The sequence below is a fragment of the Carcharodon carcharias genome, chromosome 18 (assembly GCF_017639515.1).
Source record: "Carcharodon carcharias isolate sCarCar2 chromosome 18, sCarCar2.pri, whole genome shotgun sequence".
In the NCBI taxonomy this organism is placed as follows: Eukaryota; Metazoa; Chordata; class Chondrichthyes; order Lamniformes; family Lamnidae; genus Carcharodon; species Carcharodon carcharias.
In genome coordinates, this window is record NC_054484.1 from 70,074,980 (window position 1) to 70,102,498 (window position 27,519).

At 39.2% G+C, this 27,519-nt stretch overlaps 2 protein-coding genes across 2 annotated transcripts in view; one reads left to right on the forward strand and one right to left on the reverse strand.

Annotated features, from left to right (window-relative positions):
* Nucleotides 1–20,109, reverse strand: part of med14 (mediator complex subunit 14) — a 65,869-nt gene extending 45,760 nt beyond the window's left edge. The window contains exons 1-11 of the mRNA XM_041210980.1: nt 19,715–20,109; nt 15,653–15,679; nt 13,562–13,667; nt 11,116–11,289; nt 10,176–10,305; nt 9,740–9,868; nt 8,715–8,822; nt 7,691–7,823; nt 1,969–2,119; nt 1,014–1,125; nt 399–524 (exon numbers count right to left, since the gene is read on the reverse strand). Of these exons, the coding sequence (XP_041066914.1) occupies nt 399–524; nt 1,014–1,125; nt 1,969–2,119; nt 7,691–7,823; nt 8,715–8,822; nt 9,740–9,868; nt 10,176–10,305; nt 11,116–11,289; nt 13,562–13,667; nt 15,653–15,679; nt 19,715–19,887 (1,369 nt within the window). The 5' untranslated portion in view covers nt 19,888–20,109. The remainder of the gene's footprint in view (nt 1–398; nt 525–1,013; nt 1,126–1,968; nt 2,120–7,690; nt 7,824–8,714; nt 8,823–9,739; nt 9,869–10,175; nt 10,306–11,115; nt 11,290–13,561; nt 13,668–15,652; nt 15,680–19,714) is intronic.
* A 22-nt stretch (nt 20,110–20,131) lies between these two features.
* usp9 (ubiquitin specific peptidase 9) overlaps nt 20,132–27,519 on the forward strand; it is a 353,775-nt gene continuing 346,387 nt past the window's right edge. Inside the window, exon 1 of the mRNA XM_041210976.1 lies at nt 20,132–20,210. The gene's annotated coding sequence lies outside the window, so the exon portion shown is untranslated. The remainder of the gene's footprint in view (nt 20,211–27,519) is intronic.

Genomic DNA, 27,519 nt, shown 5'->3' on the forward strand with positions numbered 1-27,519 from the left:
GACGGGTGCTGGGCCCCGTCTGCTGTGGTCCGGATCCCAGTGATAACAGTTGGAGACTCTTAAGTGGCCAATGAAAGCACCTCAAATGTCACACAGACGGGATGGCCTCCAAATGCCTCCCCACTTGTGGGTCAAATTGTTGCAGGGCAGAGTAAATGTTGGCGGCACCCATGGCATGACATCCAATTTTCGTTTCCTCCTCCCACATCACCAACTCCCCCCCCCACCCCCACCCATCCATCCATCCCAAGGGCAACATAAAATTCCACCCCACATTTCTTATACTACAGCTGCTTAAATCCCACACCTTAATAAAGACCACATCAGCATCTTAAAATACACTTAATTTTGTGTTCAATTTCACAGCATTGCACAGATCACTTGTAGAACACACTTACCAATTCCATATAACATAGGTTGGAACATTCCAGAATGCAGGTCCACAAAAACGTGAAGACACTCGGATCGACCACAAGGTTCTAAGATAGGAATAACCAGCGTAGGCAAGGCTGTTTCTATAAAGGCTGTGAGGGAAAAGCAAAAATAAAAGTCAACATAAAATCACAATTCATAATATTTCTTTGGTTCTTTTCCTGTTCATTTTTTGCTACTATCAAGAGAGGCTAGATAAATCAAATTTACAGAAAGTCATAAAAGAATTAGATTATGTAACTTCACTCCTCCCCCCGCCAACTTATTCAGCCAACTGTCCACAAATTATTAAGCTTTCACTACAGTGTATGTTTTTATTTTGTAATGATGAACAAACAATATGAATATTCTCATCTACCAAGTTATCCACAATGGAGCAGTTATCAAAGCATTTTTCATACAATTTTGAAAGTATTCATCAAATTCCATCTTTCACATTCAATAAATTCACAGAACATAGCAGAGGTTTGCAAAAGGCTCCAATCATGCAGGAAAACAATAGTTTTGTTCAAATCTATAAAAAGATAATGCTGTAAAATAATAAACTGAGATTTTTTTTAAAATCACATTGTTGAACATACAGCTATCGTTGGGGTTGTAGCTTTTGAGGATGGCTTTTAGCTCCTGCAGTTTCTGATGGGAACGTGCATGGACACTGTCAATCAAAAGCTTCTCTACAGATAGGTGGTCAACCTGTGGAATCGGCAACATTAATTGACATTAGAAACATCAACAAAATACTGCTTCCTGTATTACAACTCACTTGTCTAAATCTATTTAGCATTAATACAATTACAAATGATCCAAAAGCAACTGTTCATCACACAAGTAACTGAAACTTGAATCCTTCAAATGTGTTTTTTTAAAAACCACTTGATTCTTGGATTGTTCCTAACTGATTAAAACCTTTTTAGACAAAGCAGCATTTCTTTGTCAAGAGGCCTCCTAAAGCCCCTATTAATAGCACTTCAACAGACCACTAAGACATTGGCAGGAGCAGCTCAGGTTGCAGCAAGATGGTCATGTGATCTGATATAAGGAAATAATCACATCCATGATCTGCAGGTGTATGATAAGGGCATTGCATCATCAACTCAAGAGCCAGACTGGGGCTCTCAACGCCAAGAATATTTAAAACCCACCCGCACAACTTCATTCCAATTCACTAAAACACAAGCAACATGTAGTAAAATGCAAGAAGAAACAAACCTGAAGAACTTTTACGCATTGTATTAGTAAAGCAAATAATATTGTAATATACTACATTTAAATGAAACTTATCTGGTGATTAAATGTAGATTTTCCTCAAAGGCATAACTGTTCCCACAATGAATAAGTTTCCATTAGTTTACGACACAAAGTATAAAATATTCACACTAATACATATTGTATGACACCGAAGGAAATTAAAAGACATATTTATAATATGTATTGGAGCACCAGAAGATGCCAGCTGGCAAATGAAATATTATTTTAACTATAAAATGGTAGAGAGATCACAGGAATTCATAGACATGTAAATGAACATCATTTTACCTTCATAGCACGTTCTATTAATTTAGAATCACAAGATGGTAATGGGGGATCATGAGTTATCTGTAAGGGTTTTGAACAGTCACTCTCATCAATCTTTATCAAGACCTTGTGCACAGAGGCACTGCCGGTCTTTCTCCCCAAGACCTGTTGGCTAGGAACAAAACAAAACAATAATAATATAAAACTAAAGCAAAAACAGAAAATGCTGGAAACACTCAGCAGGTCTGGCAGCATCCGTGGAGAGAGAAATAAAGTTAACATTTCAGGTCTGTGACCATTCATCAGAATTATGAATCATTCTATACAGTAACTAAGATCCAAAAAATAGATGACTGATAACAAGCTGCTACAGCAAAACTGCAATCAAAATGTGATCTTAATAAAGAAAAATAATTCAAAGTTGGGGCATCCCAAAGTTTGAGTTATTTTTAATTGTAGCTACTGTTGTTATGAAGACAAACATGAAGACCAAGCTTCCCAAAACAGCGATGAAATAAGGGCAAATTTTGGGTCATTTTAGTTGCAGTCGGGTCAGGGCCTTAGTTGAATCTCTCTTTGGAAATATAGCACTTCCAACAGCATGACTATGATAATTGTGCTTGATAATTGTGAAGCACTGGAGTGTTTTTTGGAGTATAAAGTGAAGATTTGATCATGTAGCAGAGACAAGTAGAGCGGGGAAAAAGAAAAATAGGAAATAGGACATTTCCAACTTGGACAAAATTTACATTTAGTGGTTCTGACAAAAGTTTATAATGTGTTGTTTGTGCTGAAGTTCTTGCTTAGGATAGCATGAAACCAGGCAAACTGAAATGTTCGGAGGCCACAGGTTCTTCCCTCAAAGGTAGAGCACAGTATTTTTTAAAATGAAGGTAACCAAAGAATTCTAATGACTGTCTCTTAGAAATGTTTTGGCAAGAACTTGCAAATGCAGGGATGAGTGCTCCATACTTCTGGTCGACACTGAATCACCACATCACTTTCATTTCCTTGCACCTCCTATTTGGGTGCTATTTAGGGCTATTTAGCTAGCTGACATATTTGACAGGCTTAATGAGCTTAACGTTCATTAGTAAAGTTAAGAACTGTAATATCATGCACGATAAAGTACAAAGCATTGCCAAAAAGCTTTTTGTTACCAAAAGCTTTTGTATTGTAAGATAAAATAACTGCATTCCCGAAATTATCTTCTGTCGTGATGGACTGTGTAATAGAGTTAAAAGTTAAAAGATGGAAAAATTGTCTACGCACAAATTCAGCAGCTGTCTGAGAGAAGCAAATGGGCTGCAGAACTCTGATTTTGAATTCTGCATAATTTGTGGCAAAGACCAAGATTTCATACCCTTAAAGGAAAATTTGATTGATGATGCAGGTGACTGTTTAGAGACACAATGCCTCTTGATTGATTCTGGCTCACAATTCAAAAAGACATGTTAGGAGTCCAGGTATGTAGATCATTTCTTGAGGCCAATTAGGGATAAGCTACAAATGCAGGCCTTGCCAGCAATGCTCACATCCCATGAATGAATAAAACAGGTACAGAAAATAATCAAAAACACTAATGGAATATTGACCTATATGTCTAGAGGACGAGGTTACAAGGGGCAAGAAATCATATTTCAGATATACAAAGCCCTACTTAGCCTACACCTGGAGTATTGAGAGTAGTTTGAACACCACACTTAAGGAAGGATATACGCGCCTTGGAGAGAATGCAGTTTAGATTTATCAGAATTACAGCTGGAATCCAAGGAGATCATAAAGAGATTACACAAACTAGGATTGCACTGCCTAGAGTTTAAGATGTGGTCTGATCAAACTTTTCAAGGTAATAAGGAAAATAGTACTGATGTAGAGAAACTATTTCCACTGTTTGGAACATATAGGACTCTTTTCAGGGGTGAAAATAGGAAACAATTCTACACGCAAATGAGTAATAGAAGTTCGAAACTCTCTTCTGCGAATGGCAGTTGATGCTAGACCCATTGTTAAATTGAAAACTAAGATTGCTGGATTTTAGTTAACCAAAGATATTAAAAGCATATGGGGCAGAAGCAGGTATATGTTGTTCAGTCATAGATGAGTCACAATTTCACTGAATGGCATAACAGGCTTGAGGGGGTAAAAGGCCTACTCCTGCCCCTATGAGAGTTCCCTGAATTGACCCAACAAGAAATATGAGTCCATTTTGTCTGTGTGTGCGGCTGCAAGTTAGACATGGTATTTTCTTCACATCAAAAGTATAGAAGCAGCTTGAATATAGAGACTAACTCACACTCCAAAATTAAACTGAGATTTTACAAATTATGCATTAGAAATAGGGCTCATCTGACTCACTGAAATAAAGGTGAGTCATTGTTACTTTATGCACACGTTCATTCAGTTATATATGAATTCTGTTGCTTTCTGTCTTAAGCAATATGTTTTGGACGCTAAAAAAGTAAATCCTCTTGTTCTTAACACAACTATGGAGTTTGGGGGGGTGGGGGGGGGGGGGGGTGGGCGGTGAAATTGGTCTAAGTAGTGCGAAGTGAGCACAGCGAAATCAGCAGCACGTTTTGCATCACGGCTGGCCTTCTTTTCCATTCTCATGTATGGAAAAATACATGGTGCACATTTTAACACAGGCTGCTAATTTGCTAATCACCCATTTTGCAGTACTATTGAAGACCAATTTCATTCCAACTATTTCTTTAGAAAGATATGCATTGGGCTTGATTCTCTGGAGCGCAGCAAAAATTGGGAACCTCTGGCCTCGATTATATGCTCAAGTCCCAAGAATGGATTTGACCTGATAAACAGTTGACTGAGGTGAAAGTTGAGCACTGAGCCAAGCTGCCAGGATACATAAAATTTCTAGGCGCTGATGATTATTCATAAACTTCTACTGGAGAAAACAAAATTCCTGCATCAAGTCTGTCTAATGATTATTGTAGATACTCATGTAAAAGTCAGGTTTCTAAGACTAAATTTTTAGCCAAAAAGTAGGTCGTCAACTTTTACATGAGTAATAGTTTTGAGGGGTTGGAATCCATCCTCTCCTATCATCTCGCTATAATAAAGTTGCCAGGTCGGATACGATTCCTGCCAAACCCACCCCCAAAAGTAGCATAAAAGGGATTTTTAATCACGTCTTTCAAGTGAAGCAGTGCTTCACTTGCACTTCCCTCAATTTAGTCTACTGCATTTGCTGCTCCCGATGCGGTTTCCTCTACATTGGAGAGACCAAACGCAGACTGGGTGACCACTTTGCGGAACACCTTTGGTCTGTCCGCAAGCATGACCCAGACCTCCCTGTCACTTGCCATTTCAACACACTACCCTGCTTTCATGCCCACATGTCCGTCCTTGGTCTGCTGCAATGTTCCAGTGAAGCTCAACGCAAACTGGAGGAACAGCACCTCATCTTCCAGATTTAATATTGAGTTCAACAACTTTAGATTGTGAACTCTCTCCTCCATCCTCACCCCCTTTCCGATCCCCCTTTTTCCAATAATTTATATAGATTTTTCTTTTCCCACCTACTTCCATTATTTTTCAATGTATTTCCATGCATTGTTTTATCTCTACCTTTTAGCCTATTTCAATCTCTTCCCCCCACCCCACCCCCACTAGGGCTATCTGTCCCTTGCTTGTCCTGCTTTCTACCCGTAATGTCACCATTAGCACATTTCTTAGCTAATATCACCACCGTCAACGCCTCTTTGTCCTTTTGTCTATGACATCTTTTGGCAACCTCCACCTACCACTGGCCCTCTAACCAGTTCTACCTGCCCCCCACAAACCAGCTTATATTCCACCTCTTTTCTATTTTTCCTTAGTTCTGTTGAAGAATCATATGGATTTGAAACATTAACTGTGTTCCTCTCCGCAGATGCTGTCAGACCTGCTGAGTTTTTCCAGGTCTTTTTGATTTTGTGCTAGATTTCCAGCATCCGCAGTATTTTGCTTTTATTTTTATCACATGTTGGCTTGCACAGACACAAGGAGCTGAACCTTCAATGGTGTGCTATTCTGTGGTTCTATCAATGAGTAGACTTGCACCAAGGTGAGTTTGACTTCAGTGGCGAGTGGGTGGCAAGTACAAAGAGTTTGTATTTTTGGCTAAAAGTCAGGCATTCACTTATACACGAGATATATGAAAAATGAATGGATTTCAGCCAGAAGTTGGGAGTCGAGTTTTACATGAGACTGACCATAACCGGAGCATATCCGGTCATCAATATACAGGAGGTACAAGGGCATCAGCTACACCACATATGAAGGTGAAAACAAAGCACGGTGTGAATGCTGATCAACCAAAAGCAAGGTTTCTTTAAATAAAACTAAAAGCAACTAAGTTAGAGGGAAGTGTACTTCCAATTTGTAATCAGTACTATGCAAGTTGTCCAAAGAATACATGGAGAACAATATGTACAGAATAGTTAAATTTCTAATTTATCAAAAGAAATCCATCATGTCCAGTAAAGGCATGTCATATTCATAGCTTTTAAACTATGAACTTTATTCAGCGTGGAATCTTTTGAATTTACTTTGCCCATCTTAAAAGAAAATGTGCTGCAAAGATGGATTCCAGAAGTCAGCTGACCTTATCTGCACATTCCAGAAACTGACTCTCATTCTGGCTATGCCCTAAAAACAGACAACAGACATTCCAAACTAAAAGGTGTTAATTACACATTACTTAAAGACCATCAAAAGGCATTCCTGAATTGATTGGGTCTTTCGAAAAAAAAACAAATTGTCTTAACTCATCCAGATGAGTGAGTGCCTTATGTGGCTTATCAATCTAAAAGAATCACCTTATTTGGTAAAGAAAGCACAATTGTGTGGAGTGACATGGTTGGCCAGCCACATTTGCCCCTTTTAATCTTTAAATGCTGTCTGTAGACGCAGGGTAGACGCAGAAAAAGGCAGTAACATCTATGTCTGAGAAAGACCTGAAAGCTACAACATCTCACCAAGCCTGCTCCATTTTTGAGTCCATCAAAACAGCAACTGGCCTCCTGGTAGTGAAACTAAAAGAAACTGACTGTGACCTACAAAAAGACCATCACTTTGAGACAATCCTGCAAACAACCTTGACATATGACTTTGGTTGCTGAGTTCACCTAAACTGCACTTCAAGTGTGAAGAAGGTCTTCTATCAGGCCTGCAATGTACCCTCTCCGAAACAAGACAACCATGTGAGTTACAAATTATTCCTTTTTTTATATAACTTGTAAAAGTGCAATATTAGCTCCAACTTTACTGCCCTTGAGTGAGATCGAGTGAGTGGGTGTGTAGCATTAGATTTCAGGGTGAGTGTTTAAATAAACAACCATCTTTCTTTATTTAAACCCACAAAACGCCTGCTGCCAGTTATCCTCACACTTAGAGGTTTAACAAAAACATACACACAGCTTCTTCTCAAAAAATTCACTGACAGTTGGGAAGAGGAGAGATTTCATCAGTTCTCACTCACCTGTCCATAACAAATAATAAGCAAAAATATAACAATTTTAGCAATAGTTCATTAAATACTTCACACTGATCTTTTCATTTAAGGTTTTATGCATTATTTAAATCTAATACTGTGACTAGAATAGTAAGTTGTAAATTATTTCTTAAAAATCATGCTTAATTATCTCAATATTTTCTTGTGTACACCTGAGTAATTCAGGCCATCATCTCCTGAAAGCCTTATTTTGCAACATCCATAACACAACCATGATTTACTCACTTCCAAACAACCAAAGTCAGGCACTTTCCTGGTTGATACCGCTCGACCTGAACAAGATCGCCCCAACGTTCACGTATTAGCATTTGTGCCTGTGAGTGTAAAACTTCCAACTGCAGTGACAAACAGAATGAATCTGAGACAAAAGGTTAAGGAACACTAAAAAGAAAAAGCTGACACTGGAAAAAAATTGATGCAAAATCTCAATACTCTCATGTTTAGTAATATTAAGAAAAAACTTAATCTTATATCTTGTACAAATATTAAATCAAACATATTTGCATACTATAATGATCGACTCAAGAGAGTACAGATTTTTAGAAAACAGGAGAGGGGAGTGGAGAAATGAGGAGGACCATGAATTGACACCTGCAGATACTGATATCTCAAATTCAAGATTTATAAATACAACATTTCTATTTGTCATCTATAAAGTCAAATGGATTCTATGATTAGTTTTACAGTTTACAAGATGTGCTGCTAACAGCATAAAATGTGCAAATTTTAAACCAAAAAAAAAACCAACAAAGAGAATACACCTGTTAATTGAACTAAACTTTATGGTACCTGTAAAGACATTTACCATTGCAGGATGTTAGAAGTTAATCTGTTTGTTAATCAATTCAGCAACAGCACTGAAGCTGAAAAGCTCAATGCAGACAAAAAATAAACAAAGTAAAATCCCCTCTAAAGTGCTGACATAGTTGTCAATGTTTTTGGAAAGGACACACTGATGCAAATATACACAAAGTGGTTTTTTAAAATGAAATGCTATAAATGTGTCCATATGTTACTTCTGGTACACAAGTTTACAGTCTTTTTTTTAACCAACCGTGGTCAGTGTTATTCAAAAGATTGTGTTACTACACATGGTGTAACACGAGCAATCACTTAATGCAAGTTCGAAATGTTATCAACTTTGGACAAACCATATCACATCAATAAAAACAATGTTCAGGTACAAACACTTAACTCATCTTTTCCTCAAATAAGTTGCTAATAAACTATTCCTTAAGAATTTGGATACGTAAACAGTTGTACATGTCTTGCAGAGGTTTCTCATCAGCAAACAGTCTGGACTGTACCAGCCGGTGGATGAAGTTGACCTGCATACTATGGACCAGAGCACGACCATCTGAAATAGCAGTTTTAGAAACATTAAAAGCTACTAGGCAGACATCTGCATTAACAGTAAAGCTCAATCTGAAGTTTTCCAAGTGACAAGAGACGCTAAAGTTATTAAATGATTTGAGCTCAGAAAGATACACAAAATTCCGATGTATGCTTCGCCTCACTGTGGTTTGGTTCAAGTCCTAACATTCCAGAAAGTATAGTTAGTTCTCAGCTAATGAAGATACGGTGAGATCCAATATCTAACAGGAGCGATAAAACATTTAACCTCAAGAAAAATAGAAATTAAATGCCTACTCACTTTTTGCGGTACACCTACAGACTATCACATACAACATCTCTAACAAGCATCCCATCAGTACGAGCTTAGTGTTCAACTAAAATGATCACAATTTGAAAACTGGTAGATAATCCCAGCAAAATAAAATAATTGTGCAAAGGAAATAATTAGAACATAAATTTTGAAAAATATAAATACTGGTGCTGGAAGAGAAGCAGAATGGCAGTTTACCAGGGAAATTTTAGGTTTATTAAGGAAGCCAGCGCCAACCAGAAAAAAAGGACTAACTTTTGTTTGACAAAATCCAAACCACAAAAGGTGGGTTGTTGAACTGCAGCCTGGGAGGCTTTCCAGCAGATTCGTGTATCCAACGAAGAATGATTTACAGTGATTTGCCTCTAATCTATAGTGGCTTATTTGCAAAATTCATTGCTTCTTAAGAGTCATATGCTGGCTAGGTTTGAGGTAATAATCTAATGTCATTGGAATGGAGAAGTGTCATCTTTTAACAAGACCATGAAAATCTGTTTAAGGATTCATTAACAAGTAATGGAGATGTCCCAGTCTGCGTTTTGGTGTAAATCTGCTATTGATAGGATACTTCTAGTGCATATTTTTGACTCATGATGATGACAAATTACCTCCCGTTTCCTTATCTTCCACTAGTATTTCCAGTTTGAGCAGCCGCCAGGGAATTTCAGGATCATCTCCCATTACCGTAAGTGTGGCTTCAAATTCACCTTCAACACGGAATTTCACACGTCCATTGGCTTTACAGAAAGGACAAGGATTTGAAAAGTTAGGAATTTTATAATTTTGAAGAATTCTTACAACTTCGCACTTCGCAATGTGATCTGAACTCTCATTAATGGCTTAAAAATAGAAGCCTTCTTCAAACCAAAATCACTACATATAAGCCAATGTTTAAGGTCACATGGCATTTTTCATTGGCAGTTTCGTTAACACAAGTCAAAACTTTATAAATGTTTCAGGATTTAAAAACTGACGGGTGCCTGTAGCAATGGCTCTTCTGGACTTGAATCACAAAATTAATACTGAGCTGTACAAAATTCTTACCAACAGTAAGGTTTGCCAGTTGAGGAGGCAGGTCTGTTGTCACTAGTCGGTGTCTCAGAATCTGATTAAGCTGATGAAGTGTCGATTGTTTCTCACTTTTTGTTATTGGATTTGGAGGAATGATTTTATCCTATTGGCAATATGAGCATTACAAATTTCAGAAATGTTCATCATGACTTAATTAGAAGCCACATTCTAGTATTGACAATTTAAGCTTCAATATAAATGTTAAAAATCAGTTGTATGTTGCATATGCAAATATAAATGCCCACAGAATTGTTACCACTTAAGTTAGTTTACATAAAATGTTATTTCCCTGTCTACGTCCATGTGAAATAACCATATATTAATTCAACCAAATATGCATTATCCATTAACTTTACTTGATAGGTTAGCTCTGCAGAGGAATTGATTTATTTATTGAAATTGCACTTCTCCCAAAATCATAGAATTTTATTGCCCAGTGCCCATTCCCCTATTCTATTACCATATGCTCTTTTATATTGTTTTCCTTCTACAACTTTTCATTCACTTTCCTCTTAAAATCTATTAGAGATCCTGCTTTCACTTATGTTTCTGATAGGGTGCTCCATCTCCAAAAAATGTGCAGAAAAAAATATTCCTAACCTCACCCTTCATTCTTTTGGTGCTGATTTTAATTTATGCCCACTGTTACAAACTCACTGAGCAGCGGAAACAGCTTCTCCCTTTTCAGTCCATAAAAATCCTCTTTATTCTGAAGTCCATTCAATATGTACAGCCTAGTTCAAAATATCCTTAACTGATATAAGCTACGAGCAGTTAGAGAAAAAAATAAAACAATAAAGTTGGCTAATTTATAGAAACTCAGAGGTCAAAATAAATGAGTTACAACACAAAGAACTGCACTATAATAAATAAATCACAATCCTGTTATCATGAGCTTAGGCCAGTGGCTCACCCGAATACAAGTGGGCAGGCGAGGGTACGACCCTGTAGTTAGAACATCAATAGCAAATGGAATTGCAAAGCTTGGCAGGCGTGCATGAACCAAAGCATCTCTTGCTAATGATGCCATTCGATCAGCAGTGTCCACAAAGATAAATGCCTGCTGATCCAAGAAATTTGATATCATCTACATGCAAAAAAAAGAAAAAGAATTAATGACAATGTGCACAGTGCAATGAAATTGCATAATAACATTGCATATATCAACAAAACTGAAATAAGGTGCTGGTCTCATTGAATCCAATGATGTCTGAAGTCACTTACAAGCACAATTAATTGGGTTTACTGAAGTTGTCTACAGTAAGGAATTTAATAAGTATGGAACTTGAATTCTTTTGCAATCCAAACAAGTTTCATGTCATCTAAACTTGAGAGATGATGAGTGAAAACAGTCACCAAGACACCAATGTATTGGGCAATATCCTTGCAGCTAATAGTGATGCTTTGGTTCTCAGTAAACAGGGATGAAAGAAAGGTTTCCAATTTAAGATTGTCATTCGGGCTCACACTGTGGCACATTTGCGTGTACTGAAAGCTACATGTATTAATACAGAGGGCCCTGTGCTTTGCAGACAGAAAGAACATGTATACACATTGCGCCTGCTTCAGCTAAACAAAATAAGTGAAATCTATTTGCTGGTTCATTCCCCAGGGCAATGTCTTGACCAGACTCAAGCTGCCGGGTTTAAATTTCAAACAATACTTGACAGTTAACTGTCTATCACCATCATTTGGTGCATTCTCCATGGCACCACCTCTACCATTAACAGTTCACTTGCCAACCAATCAGCACTCTCTTCTCATACAGTATAAATATATTGTTAGCCCTGACATTGGTATTTTCTTCCGAATTGTCTTGATGGGTGCAAGAATGGCAAAAAAATCCCTTTTTTCAGCAATACTCAAGTTCTGTACTACCAAATGCTATTAGCACCTTATTGGAAGTGTTGTTAATTTACATGGATTCATGACTTTTGATCTGTTGTCATTGTTATGCAAGTAAATGTCACAGCTAATTTGTGCACAGCAAGGTTCCACAACACCAATGAACTGAATGATCAATGAGACTATTATTGGTAACACTGTTTGAAGGACAAATATTCTTGACTTGAATGTAGGAGGGTTGATCAGTAAGTTCGTGGAAAATTGGTGGGGTGGTAAATAGTGAGGAGGATAGCCCTAGATTACAGGAGGATATAGACCGGCTGGTCAGATGGGCTGATCAGTGGCTAATGGAATTTAATCCAAATAAGTGTGAGATGATGCACTTGGGCAGGACAAACAAGGCACGGGAATACACGATGAATAGTAGAACCCTGGGAAGTACCGAGGATCAGAGGGGCCTTGGTGTGCATGTCCACTGGTCCCTTAAGGTAGCGGGACAAGTAGATAAGATGGTTAAGAAGGCATATTGGATTCTTGCCTTTATTAGCTGAGGCATAGAATATAAGAGTAGGGAGGTTATGCTGGAACTGTATAAAATGCTGGTTAGGCCACAGCTAGAGTATTGCATGCAGTTCTGGAATCCACATTATAGGAAGAATGTGATTGCACTAGAGAGAGTGCAGAGGAGATTTACCAGGATGTTGCCTGGGCTGGAGAGTTGTAGTTATGAGGAGAGATTAAATAGACTGGGGCTATTTTCCCTGGAGCAGTGGAGATTGAGGGGGGGGACATGATTGAGGTGTATAAAATTATGAGGGGCATAGATAGGGTAGACAGGAAAGAACTTTTCCCCTTGGTGGAGGGATCAATAACCAGGGGACATAGATTTAAGGTAAAGGGCAGGAGGTTTGGAGGGGATGTGAGGAAGAATTTTTTCCACCCAGAGGGTGGTGGAATCTGGAATTCACTGCCTGAAAGGGTGGTAGGGGCAGAAACCCTCATAACATTTGAGAGGTTAAGGGCCAATATCTGAGCCAGGAAATTCATTGGCACTCCAAGGCTCTTTAGACCATTAACCAAGCAATCTGCTCAGTAATCAGTAGATTTGTTGATGGGAGCTTGGATTCTTTCCAGTCAGTTGAAGAGTCCTGCAAGCCAATGCCCTAGTGGTTAAGGCGGTCTTTCAGTAGGAAGCTGAGCAAAGCTCTGTGCTGTTAATCTACGTTGGATACATTTAATTTGACCTAAATGCAAACTTAGGAGTCATTAAGCCTGGGATATTAATTTAAGTTTCCTTCTAGGACAGAGTATGTTCTTAAACAAAACTCATCAGTGTGGATTTGCCAGTGGATGTAGCTGGAGATGGTGAACTTCTACATGTGATACTCAGTGAACAAAAACGCACTGGGTAACTCCACTCAAAAGAAAATAACTATTAAAAGTCATATCTGATACTCCCCTCTTTTGGGTAAACATCCATCTAGTATTAAGTCATTGGATCTTAGCACTCTTACCGCACATTTTTCAACTTTTCCAGCATTACTTGCCCATTTCACCAATGCTAGCAGACGAACAAAGAGCTGACGTGTGCGACTAGCAAACTGAACAATTTCAATTTTTCTGTGAAAGGAAGCAAACATGTTTGTAAGTTTTTTCAAATTTCATCACTTTCAGAATGTTTTTCATACAAGTATAAAACTAACTTGCTTGATCCCTTTCTGAATTTTCAAACCAATTGTTTATTATTTTTATAAGTACACTAAGTTCCAATATTTAAGTAACTTGCTATTATGCATCAAGCAATACTGTCAAAAGGCAAATCAACAGTAACCCTGGTAGTTACTCCTCTTTTGTGGAAAGTTGCATAGACACCACTCCATGCCTCCCACCATAAACATAAAAAGATTTGCATCTCATCATTCTGTAACACCACACATTGATGATTCAAAACAGTTGAACACTGCACCAGAATAGAGCTAACTATTCCAATAATCACCCCTAATCTTGTAAACTAAATTTCTGAGCAAATACTTTCACAGATATATGAGATTTGGGTACAGTGGTCAAATGCTTAAGGTACTGGACTAGTAACTCACAGGTCCAGAATTCATATCCCACCATGGCAAATAGTAAAGTTGATATCAATGAAGCTGGTAAATTGTGGGCCAACACTTGGAAGTGGCCATGGAAACTGTTGGATTAAAAAACTAACTGGTTCACTAATGTTTCACCATTCAAATGGTCTGGCTTACATAGGACTCTGGTCCCATACCACATGGGTGACCCAATTACCTCAGAGCAACAAATACTGGCTTGCCAGAAGGCTCCAATTCACAAGTAAAAAAAAACCTGAAGTCATATATGGAGAATCTTACTCATAAAATGATCACTGAGCACATGTATTTTGCAGACAGGAAGAACAAACATACTGACCAGAGGGAGCCATTTGATAAAGGGGTTATCAATAAGTGCATATAGGAGGATGAGAAACAAATGTATGCTATTTTCAGCAGTTCTGAATAATTTCAGCAATGACATCAATCCATGTGGGGAACTTAAATATGTGGGGTCAAGGTCTGAATCCAAATAGACAGCAGAGTGTTAAGAGAACAGTTACTGAGTTACTCCAGCGGATATAGCAAGGGAGGCTTTCAGAATATGCTGCATTGGAGGACCAACTTAATTATTTGCTAACAAGACCACAAAGGGCTGCAGCACTATGATTTTTAGCATTCATAATTCAGCTGATACCATAATGTTACAGGGCAATGTTTCTTTCATTAGAGAGTTGCAGTAAGCTGCACAGTCAAAAAGCACTATTGGTCGAAAGCAGATATGCCATTTAAATTTACTCCATAGGCCTGTGGATGTTTCACCATGTTTGCACCAATTATTTTCCAATGTCTCCTGTAGGTATAGAGGTCTATGGATGCCAATGCTCTCCAATACGTCACCCAAGTACTCAACATCATTGTTCATGTTTGAACTTCAGCAGTGAATACTGGCATGTATTTTGGGCAAGGGCAAAATGTGTGTGGGAGCAGGGAAAAAAAAAATCGCACCCGAGTCGGTTCCTGTCCTCCCCTAACATCCACACATGCCATTGCCACAAAGGTGCAAAGTGCCACAAAGGTGCAAAGAAGAGCAGGAACCTTGATTTTCTACTTCCGAACCCAGGAATCATGAAGCCAATTGAAGCTCTTCTACTGCCAACCCTGCCGAGATTAGCTATCTCAGTAAAACCATCAATTAACCTGGGGCCATCTTGGTCTGGTTTGGCTTAACAGCTCATTGACTGAGCCACTGCGGGAGTCCTTGTGCAGTGTTCTTGGCACAGCAGGGTGAAACCCTGGATCTGAAACAATTAAATGCCATCTTCCTCCTATCCCGTAGCTTATGCCCTACTGTGACAACCCCATATCAGTACAGTACTTTTGTTATTTGCAAGTAAATTATGAATTCAATTAATAAAATGATAACTGGTTCCAGTAGACACATAAATAAACTTTTAGAATTGTCTATTGTCTCTATTTTTTTACATATAAAAGCAGTTTAAAAAAAAACACTAAATGCATGAGAAAAACAAGCTGAAAACAGTCACTTACCGTTCCATGTCAGTCTTTCGAGGCAACCTAAAAAAAAACACGATCAGTTACTTACTGATGAAAGTGAAAGCTCCACAAATCTTTTACATTCATGGATGAAAACTATTTAGCTACACAGTCTATTCATAACAGTTCCAAACCACATTTATTACTCCTTGCGTAAAATAACATTTTAGAGAAATATATCCGATGAAAAAAGCACCAATTTAAAGTTAAGACAATTTAGGGAGGTAACCAAAGACAAAATTGAAGATATAGGTTTTTGGAAAGTTTTCCAAAGAATTCCAGAAGACCGAGCATAATGGCCAAAGCATGTTTAGACCTTTCATACAAATGTTTCCCTAAAACTTATGTAATTTTTATTGTCTGCAATTGTAAAACCCTGAAGTGAGTGATAAACAATCGTGTATCAAAGATCTGCTCATTGCACAAATTTACAGATAGTGACTTTTAAGCTGATCATGAATGGAATTTTATCCTGTGATGAAATGCTTTGTTTTCAAGAGTCCATGACGCAACAATATATTTATGTCACCAGAAGCTCATCATTACAAACTTAATTTGTTTTTTAATATAATCTCATGACTGACAGTTGTTAAATGTGCTGTGACTGTAAATACAATATTTTACAGGATGTAACAGAGTAAACAGGTCTTATTTATTTTAGAATATATATTCAGCTAATATAGACTATAATTGAATCCCTAGGATTTATAAATGCTTAATTTCCTTTCCCAATTTGTTTCCGATTTGCAGAACAGTAATCTCATCAGAGTTAGCAGCATTGAAATTACTGTATGGGTTAATCATTACAGTACTAATTAAGAACATAGCAGAAACTTTACTGTGTACAGACTTTAGCAGATGTTTAAGGGCCTGTTACAGAAGGATTCTGGCAATACCACCAGAATAAAATAAACATGTCAATTACATGGCCAATTTACTCACAATGTACACAAGCTGAAAACGTATTTTAAATGTGAATCTTTTATACTAGTACCTTAATAAACTGTGTTCAAGATTCTGCAGAATGTTGTACTGTTACATCAATCTTAGTTATTAACTGATTAATTATACATTCCCTGTAATGTCACAAATATTGGATTTTTCTGGAACAAATTTAGGTATAAGCATATAATAGCCAATGCCAGGCTCCGCGGCTGGCTATGTTCTTCATATGGATGATGGACAGTTGACAAAGCAGGTGTTTTATGGAAAACCGATGGACGGCAGAAGAAATTAGAGTGAACATCAAAGGTTCTATTGAAGATTCACCTGAAGCAGGACAGCAATTTTTGACTCTTGGTGGAAGAAAGGATTAGTAATGTTAGCAGGATTAACAGGAGAATCTTGCAGGAAGATAGTTACATGAGGCTTATGCTATACAACGTTCACAGCGTGATGGGTTGCATAGCTAGAACACTTATTTATGAAGATATACTCCCTTCAGCGTTAGCACCACTGTTTGAGAGTAACAGGGTCTCAATGCAACTTCAATCTATTGCAGTTCCAGGTTTACATCCAATCACTGCCCTTATTACACCCGTAAGTAAATAAGAAAACAAAGCTCAAAAGAGTTCGGACAAGTTCTAATATCTTCTGAATACTGCTCAAGGATGTCGTTAACTCAGCAATACAATTTTGTAATAGGCATAGTAGAAAGAGCAGTATGCCTTCAATTTTTCAACTGAAGGATTTATTACCATCTATTGGGTAAAGTTTTTTTTCAAAATAGATTGCTATCTAAATGCTTGATGCTCTGCAAGTGAAAATCACAAAACACAAGTTACAACAGAAAAGCACTTGCCCTGGGATTGCTTCACTTACAACGTTCAAATAAAACTGGACAGTACATTGAAGATGGATTCTAACAGTGAGCAATTTCAGTTGGGGCCCTGTGAAAACAGCATCAATATAGGCATAAACGTAACAATTCTTACTATCAGCACATAAGCTCTAAGGGAGGTCAATTGAATGACAATTTATCTAGATGCAAACCTTAAAACTCTTCTCAATATAAAATATGTTATCCAAACTGAATTTAAACAAGTGGTATGTGATCTACAAAATGTGTTGGCTACAAAATCTGTTGTAAATACAATGACAATACTTCTGATTTCCATCCATAAAGTAGCATTGCCAAATAGAAACATAGAAACCAGGAGCAGGAGTAGGCCATTTGGCCCTTCGAGCCTGCTCCATCATTCATTATGATCACGGCTGATCATCCAACTCAATAACCTGGTCCCACTTTCTCCCCATATCCTTTGATCCCTTTCGCCCCAAAAGCTATATCTAACTCCTTCTTGAAAACATACAATGTATTGGCCTTAACTACTTTCTGTGATAATGAATTCCACAGGCTCATCACTCTCTGGGTGAAGAAATTTCTCCTCATCTCAGTCCTAAATGGTCTGCCCCATATCCTCAGTCTGTGACCCCTGGTTCTGGACTCCCCCACCATCAGGCACATGCTTCCTGCATCTACCCTGTCTAGTCCTGTTAGAATTTTATAGGTTTCTATGAGATCCCCCCTCATTCTTCTGAACTCTAGCGAATATAATCCTAACCGACTCAATTTCTCCTCAAATGTCAGTCCCGCCATCCCAGGAATCAGTTGGGTAAATCACAAATACAGCTTAAATTAGCTGTTAGTAAGGGACCAGGTTACAACAGAACAGGCCATTCAGCTCATCTTGTCCATGTATGTAAGTGCAACTCAGCTAGTTCCACTGCCTTCACCCTAGAGACCTGCAAATTTTCCTTCAGATTATCCAATTCTCTACAGAAGATCACAATTGAATATGCCTCCACCAAACTCCCGGTCAGTGCATTCCAGATCTTAACCACTTGCATTAAAAAAAAGGCTTTCCTTATGTTGCCTCTGCTTCTTTTTCCAATCACCTTAAAATAGTGACTTCTGGTTCTCGACCCTTTTACCAATGGGAACAGTTTGTCTCTAACTACTCTGTCCAGACCCCTCATGATTTTAAACACCTCTATCAAATCTTTCAGCTTTCTCTTCAATAAGGAGAACAATCTCAGCCTCTCTAATCCATCCACATAACTGAAGTCCTGTGTTCCCAAAACTATTCTAGTAAATCTTTTCTGTATCCTCACCAATGCCTTCACATCCATCCTAATGTGCGGTACCCAGAATTGGGTGCCCAGAATTGGATACAATACGACAGTGGAGGCAGAACCAGTGTTTTATAAAGGTTCACCATAACTTCCTTGCTTTTGTTCTCTCCACTTCTAAATCTAAAACAGATAAAGCACATTAAAAAATCACTGTGTCCAATATGAGAACGTTTCTCCAAATATAACAGCAAAAAGCTCAGGGGTTCCCCCAATTTGCTTAGCCATGAGTGGAGAGGAAAGATCTCAGAATCAGTGGCAGCCACTATTGAAAGAACCAATCTCAGGCAAATAAACTACATTGGATTAGGAGTAGAAAATTCCTGGTTATTTTTTGATATGTATTCCTGCCAGATGAGAATGTGATTAAGTTTAGCTGTGTTCCACTGGTCTCAACTAGCATGCTAAAACTCAATGTTAAGACTCAGCTGGATATTCATTTTGGGAAGGTACTGACATGCAACTAGTGGAATCGTATCTGACCAAGGAGAGAAAGGGAAAGCACAGGAAAGGAAACGAACTACTTTTGGAAGTCTGAAAATAAATTTGGAATACAGCATTTCACTCTCAAATTCCCGTCCACTTAAGAAATAATCAATTGTAGCAATATCGTTTAGTGCAAATATAACTATACATTTCTGAAATTTATCAGTAAGAAATATTAGTCGGCGTACCTAACTAGTAAACTAGCTGCGGCTGCAAGATATGCTGAACAGTGATTTCGGGTATCAGACATAAAAAGAGCACACAGTATCCACAGCTGACTATAAAAAGGATAGTTACATTAAAATGATGACAAAACTGGTTTCGAACTTAAAATAATCATTAAAGTGAGTGGTTAACAAATGGATTGGGGAGGTGAGTGCAAGTAGATGGAGGGAGTCATCTCATTCTCGACTTACTCGGGTTACTATTCGTACTTACAGGTCGGCCAGAACCGTAATCTCATGGTAGGTCCTCTGCAGCAGGAAGTCGATCAACATGGTGAGGCGGACGCCGGGGCTGGCGGCCACGGCTGCCGTAACTGCAGCGGCCGGGGCAGAGGTCGGGCCACCCGCAGACACCAGCTGCGAACTCTCTACCTGAACCGGGGCCATTTTCAGCTCACAACACAAATCCCACCGGCCCCGACAGAGCCCTGAAATTTCCTCCGTTCACCGGCCGTTAGCGAAAAGGCTGTCTTCGCTCCATAACCAAGGACCGCGATCTTTTTCCCCTCTCAGCGGTTTCACTTCGATCTTGTTGTTTTCCACTCGTTGAACAAACACCGCGACTATTGAACAAAACCCGCCATGTTGTCGGGGACCCGGAAGTAAATGTCAGCGGTCACCCGGAAGGAAACTCTAGGGAGCAGCGAGTAAATACAGAAGATTTGTTGCTCAGCATCTCCCAGAGCAAGACTTTAGGCCTAGAGTTAAAAGTAGGTATTTGTGTGGATCATAAATTATTTTTTAAAAATCACGCATAACGATATTTATTGTTAACACAAATGTGTAAATAACTTGCAAACAGTTAAATACATTTTGATAGGCTTCCTCTTTACATGTTATTTTCTTTCGCCTCTTTGTCAGGTGAGTACAAACAATAGCTGCACTGTAATAAAAACAAAAAATGCTGGAAAAACGCAGCAGGTCCGACAGCATCTGTGGAGAGAGAAACAGAGTTAACGTTTCGAGTCTGTATGACTCTTATTCAGGTCTGCACTGTAAATGTCCCCTGGATAAAAACAGTCTCCTCCAAACAACAGTAATCTCTTGTGACTTGTAAGTCACTTAATGGAGGCGGTGGCGTAGTGGTATTGTCACTGAACGAGTACTCCAGATACCTGGGGTAATGTTCTGGGGACCAGGGATAATCATGAAAGCCATAAAAACCCATCTGGTTCACTGATGTCCTGTTGGGAAGGAAATCTGACATGTAACTCCAGACCTGCAAAATAGCCCTTTGAAATGGCCTAGCAAGCCACTCTGAGCAAATAAAATCTTTCCTGTCCAAAGTCCATGAATGTACTGTTGCCTCCCAAACTTCTGCAATTAGGTTGCTGCCTTTCCAAAATCACAAGTGACATGCTATATTTTTTCACCCAGAGGGTGGTGGGAATCTGGAACTCACTGGTAGAGGCAGAAACCCTCGTAACATTTAAGTTTAAGAAGTATTTGCATGTGCGCTTTGGATGCCATAGCATACAAGGCCTAGTGCTGGAAAATGGGATTAGAATAGTTAGGTACTTGTTTGACCGGTGCAGACTCGATGGGCTGAAGGGCCTTTTTCTGTGCTGTAGACCTCTATCTGACAACATCCTATATGTGTGGTGCACAATTCCTTCCTACATTTCACAACACTATCTTGCTGAAACGCCTCTCCTCCATCCCATTGCTGAGACTGCTCTTACCTGATTCCATTCTTAACTGTCCAGTTATAGCTGGAGGATTTCCTGCACCATTACGCCTGGAGTTCCCCAAGAATTTATCCTTGTGTCCTCCCCTATTTGTCACCTACAAGCTGCTCTTCAATCACATAATCCAAAACATCAATTTCCACATCTACACTGACAACACCCTACCTCATCACTACCTCTCTCAACCCCTTCACTGCCTCTGATTTGTCAGGCTGTTTGTCAAACATCCGGTATTGAATAAGTAGAATGTTTCTCCAGTTAGATATTGCTATTAGACATTGGGAATACTGAAGCCATTGCTGCCAGTCCTCATCACACTCCTTTCCCTAGCCATTGACTCAATCCATGGCCTGTTTGATCCTGAACTGAATTTTGAACCAACATTTACTCCAACACCAAGACTGCCTACTTCCGCTTCGATAATATTGCCCATCTTTCTCCTACCTCAATCCATATGCTGCTGATACCCTCATTTATGCTTTTGTTATCTACCATTCCAATGCTCTACTGGCAAGCCTTCCAACTTACACCCTTCACAAACTTAAGCACATTATCAGCTCCTCATATCCTAGCTCACTCCAAGTCCCATTCATCTATCATGTGCTCGCTGATGTATATTGGCCTTGGTCGTGGCTCACATTTGAAATTATCTGTGTTCAATTCCCCCAAATACTTAACTCCTCCTTAGCTCTGTAACTTACTTGAAGATATCTACAATCCTCCAATTCTAGCCTCTTGTGCACTCCTGCTTTCCACCACTCTACCATTGGTATTAACACCTTCAGCTGTCTTAGCTCTTAGGTCAGGAATTCCCTCACTATACCTGTCCAACTCCCTCTTGACTTTCAAGATGCTTCTTAACACCTAACTCTTTGACCAAGCTTTTGGTTCCCAGCCCTAATATCTATCTATGTGGCGTGGTTTTGCCTGATAATGCTCTTGTGAAAAGCCTTGGGATGTTCTACTCTCTTAAATATACTATAAATGCAAGTTGTTGTTTTACACATTGCTGAGCTGTTGAAACTGATCTTAGTTGTGAGGAATAACCACATTGTTGAGAGTCACTCTGCAAAACTAGAAACCAGCAGTAAAATTGGTCTCCTAAAAATGTGCCATAAACCAGAACAAGTGTAAGATATCTATGATGATTCCTTAGAATTGTGGATTGCATTGTTGAAGATCCCTTGAAGTGCTGTTGTTACGACCGGTCCTCAGGCAAGGTCCCCCAAATTGTTAACTTCACAAAAAGCACCCAATTTGTTATGTTCCCAGGTGAGGAGGAATGAGATGGCTCCTTTATTCAACCCATTTCGTTGGTCACAACAAGGTTAATTTCAAAGGGATCCTTTTCTCCGTGAATACCTGAGGAATTTTTTCATCCAGAGGATAGTGGGAATCTGGAACTCACTGCCTGGAAGGGTGGTAGAGGTAGAAACCCTCATAACATTTAAGAAATATTTGGATGTGCACTTGCAATGCCATAGCATACAAGGCTATGGGCCTAGTGCTGGAAAATGGGATTAAAATAGTTAGGTACTTGTTTGACCAGTGCAGACTTGATGGGCCAAAGGGCCTTTTCCTGCGCTGTAGACCTCTATGACCTTTTTCCAGTCCAAATGTATTTATTTTTTAGAAGGAGCCAATTTAACCAGGCTTTCTTGAGTCAAAGTATGGGTATAAAGTTAATTAGTTACTAAAACCCAAGAATAATAATAAAAACACAACATGCATACACAAAGATCAGAAATGAGAAGTTAAGAGTCCAAATAAAAGTTTAAAAATGATATAAATCAGTCTTTGGCTTGTTCATGAGGCATAGATGGCAGTATGTTGTGTCCATTAAGTTGGGTGATTCCGTTAGAGCTGACTTTGGCAGTTTTGCGGTTAGTTTGGAGACTGGTTCTGCAGGGTGGCTGAAAGGCTGTCCTATTTCCATTAGTTTGTGGCTTCTGCTGAGCCATGCCTGCAGCAACAAAGAGAGAGAGATACTTTTGCCTGCAAACTGCAGGGGGATGACTCTTGTTCTTCTGCTTGCTGTCACACACCAGCACCTCAGCTTTTTAACTGATTTGTCCCTGTGTATTCTGAAAGAGAAACTATGACTCACACCCAGAGGCCATGTTCTTTCATCCCAGACCATTTATACATTCTTAGATATAAATCAACAGAGATGGATTTTGGAGGTCTGGTGAGATGTGCAATCACTCTTTTATCTCCACAACCACCGGAGGTTAACGTTTAGTCTTTTACATCTTTACTGTTTCCCTTTCAAATCTTTATTTGAAAAAGTCTATGACACCTTTCAGGTGCAACATTCCAAGTTCTCTCTCGGGACTAGTCGGTCAACTATAATCCACAATGGAATTTTCCAGGGCATGTTCACTTCACATTATTAGCCATCTTTTGCTCAATGTCTTTACTCATATTTCTTTAAAAAATAACACAGGTCTTCCTTAAAATGTTCAAAATGCTCATAAGTCATTGGTAGCATTAGTCTGCTGTCATAACATTGTGTGTGGACATGCAAATTTGGATTAAATGTTAGCAGATAGGGATGTGCAATTGAATAAATTGTTAGTTAAGGTGATGAGCAAATGGCATTGGGTTTGTGCAGAACCGTAATTGCAAAGGTGGCTAGGGGAGACCAATATAGACATTTTCTGATTTGTACCGAGAATTAGAGCAGATGGTAAAAGCTGGCTCACATAGTTGAATCACAGACTGTTAAAAATTATTTAATTCTTAGATTAACTGTACTGGTGTCTCAAAAATTCTGATTGGTAGAATCAATAATTTTTTGTATAAATAAACCATAACACAGCAAAGACTGCTGGTGGATGTAAAGATAGAGGGATATGTTTTTTTTCCCCAGTTTAATGCTCTTTTGAGTTATCTATTGTGAAAAAGCATATTTTCTTTTAAAATATGGAAGGACACTGCATTATCTGGTCACTTGGAAGGTGATCTTGATTATTTTTAGAAGGGTCATAAGTTCACCATTGGACTGAGAGAAAGCATGGCTTTTCCAAGAAATCACCTGATTAGTATGGTACTTGAGGGGACAGAGTTGTTTGCACTGAAATTATTTTAATGGATAGAAAAAAAGACTGGTTTAAAGGCAAAGGCTAGTGATTTACTGGAAATCACATGACCGGGATGAGCTTTAAGTTTTGGACTTAGCTTTTCCAATTCAGTTGGGATTGAACTAAGAAAGTAAAAAGCTGCTCAGCTCGCCTTCTCCTTGCATTGCCTGATATAAAGTGGTTGTCAGTATCCAGCTAAGAATCCTTAGCTCAGTGGCCATCGGAAACCTGAGAAGCTGAGACAGGAAGGAGTGATCTGGCTATATTCTCCTCCATGCTGAAGCTATGTTGTTCTTGACGCCATGGAGCTCCAGATCGACAGCTTTGAAACCTTGCAACCTCTATCCTTCATTTTAGAAAGCCTATCTTCCAAAGGCCATCTCTGCAGAGACCCTGTTTGTCTTTTGTTTGTGTGTGTTGTGTGTGTGCGCGTGTGCATCCGCGCTTGCATGTGTGCTGGGGAATTTTAAAAGGGACAGATAGTTATACTTCCAGATTACAATTGTGTGTTAATTAGTTCTTATAACTTCTTTTGTTTTATAAGAAATCAATCATTCTGAGCTTATTGAAAGAAGCCTGGTTAAAGTTTCTTTTATTCAGGGTCTAACATTAGCAAAGGTAAAAAAACTTGGCCATTTTGGTGAGTGTATTAAACTTTTAAACTAATGGTATGACACACAGAGTAGTGGGATTAGATAAACTGCACAGTCCTCCCATCCCAGTTGTAACACTGTCCGTAGCTAAACAATTTCCTTTGATCTCATTGTGTTTAACAGTAGCAAACCAGTTGGATTATTTAAACTGAATATTAAAAGTTTGAAACATTCTTGCAAGTAACAAAACTGTCATTGTATGATTTAATTATATATGTAAAAAGCTAACTAATCTCCTGTGATGTTGCACACATGGTATCAAACTAAGTATAGTCTTCAGGGAGCATGGTTAGATGGTGGGGAATAAGTAGATGGTGGGCATGTAAGATATAAACAAGGGTTGGTGCCCATTCAAACTATACCACGAGAGTCAGTGCCTGGAGTACCATACCCCAATGAGCGTTAGTCCCAGGGGAGCCATGCCCCAATGAGAGTGATTGCCAGGGTAACTAACTGTACCCAAGTGAGAGGGCACTATATTCCAGCTGCAGTTAGTCTGAGAAATGAAAATGCACAGGTGTTAATGTGAAGTCATTTTTTCTGAGTTTCCTGTTGTAGGGTTCCGGAGATAAATCATCAATTTCAGGAGACTCCTGCCCAAAGCAGGAGGATTGGCAACACTGCTTTTACTATGTACGAATAAATGCCTGTGATTAAATGCACAGCATTTTGTGGAAAGTCTTGAAAAGGAACGTACTACAACTTCCTGCCTATTCAGAATTGTAGACATTGCTGGAAGAGTATAAAACAGTCAGCAACCCAGTAAACTATAGAGGTTTCCAGCTAACTTATTAGCCCCTTTTCTCAAACACTGTCTCTTTCAGGGAAAGTACTTGGGGTACTGATTGTTTTCATTTGCTATGAGATTGCTAACCTGTCAATTGGAGCATATGTCTCACTTTTCATCTTGTCTCTGTTTTGCTCAACCTCTGTAAATCTTTTCTTGGCCATATTCTCTATGATGCATGCATAGTTTCTGTCTTTCTTTTTTCCATAAGTGTCTTTCTTTCTGGGGAGAGAACACTGTTGGGGATAGGGATGAGGTTGGAGTGTGTCACATTATTTATTGTATTTCCACTGGTTTGGGAAGGAAAATACTGGACAGTATGGGAAACCAGGGTCTGAGAATGTAACTCTGGCTGCATTATTAATTCATGTTAGCAGATCTTACATGATGTTGTTCACAGTGAATCAGAGGTTTACAAACATTGATGCATTATGCAAAACAGTATTACCAGAAACTGTCATAGACTCATAGATGTTTACAGCACAGAAAGAAGCCATTCGGCCCATCGTGTCTACACCGGTCAACAAGGATCTGACTACTACACAAATCCCATTTTCTAGCGCTTGGTCCATAGCCCTGGAGGCTAAGGCAACACAAATGAATATCTAAATACTTAAATGTTACGAGGATTTCTGACTCAGCCACCCTTTCAGGCAGAGAGTTCCAGACTCCCACCACCCTCTGGGTGAAAAGATATCTGCTCAACTCCCCTCTTAGCCCTCTACCTCTTACCTTAAACCTATGCCCCCTGGTTGTTGACCCCTTTACTAATGGAAAAAGTGCCTTCCTACCCACCCTATCTATGCCCCTCATAATCTTATACACCTGTATCAGGCCCCCTCTCAACCTTCGCTGCTCCAAGGAAAACTACTCCAGTCTATTCAATCTTTCCTCATAGCTCAGACCCTCCAACCCAGGCAGCATCCTGGTAGATCCCCTCTGCACCCTCTTCAGTGCAACCACATCCTTCCTATAAGATGGTGACCAGAACTGCAGTTCTGGCCTAACCAGCGTTTTATACAGTTCCAGAATAACCTCCCCACCCTTGTATTCTATGCTTCGGCTAATAAAGGCAAATATCCCATATGCCTTCTTAACCACCTTATCTACCTGCCTTGCTACCTTCAGGGATCTGTGGATATGCACACCAACGCCCTTCTGATCTTCAGTACTTTCCAGTGTCCTACCATTCATAGTGTAATCCATTGCCTTGTTAGCCCTCCCCAAATGCATTACATCACAATTTTCCGGATGAATTCCGTCTGTCACTGCCCTACCCACCTGACCAGTCCATTGATATCTTCCTGCAGGTTACGGCTACCCTCCTCACTATTTACCACCCTACCAATTTTCGTGTCATCCACAAACTTCTTGATCATACCCCCCACATTTAAGTCCAAATCATTTATGTACACCACAAACAGTAAGGGCCCCAACACCGAGCCCTGCGGAATCCCACTGGAAGCAGACTTCCAGTCACAGAAACATCCCTCAACCATCACCCTCTGCTTCCTGCCTCTCAGCCAATTTTGGATCCAACTTGCCTCTTTGCATGGGCTCTTACACTCTTGACCAGTCTGCTATGAGGGATCTTATCAAAAGCCTTGCTAAAATCCACGTAGACCACATCAAATGCATTACCCTCATCAACACTCCTGGTTACCTCATCAAAAAATTCAATCAAATTTGTCAAACATGACCTTCCCTTAACAAATCTATGCTGACTATCCCTGATTAATCCATGTCTCTCCAAGTGCAGATATGTTCCCCTCAGAATTCTTTCTAGTATCTTCCCCACCACCGAGGTT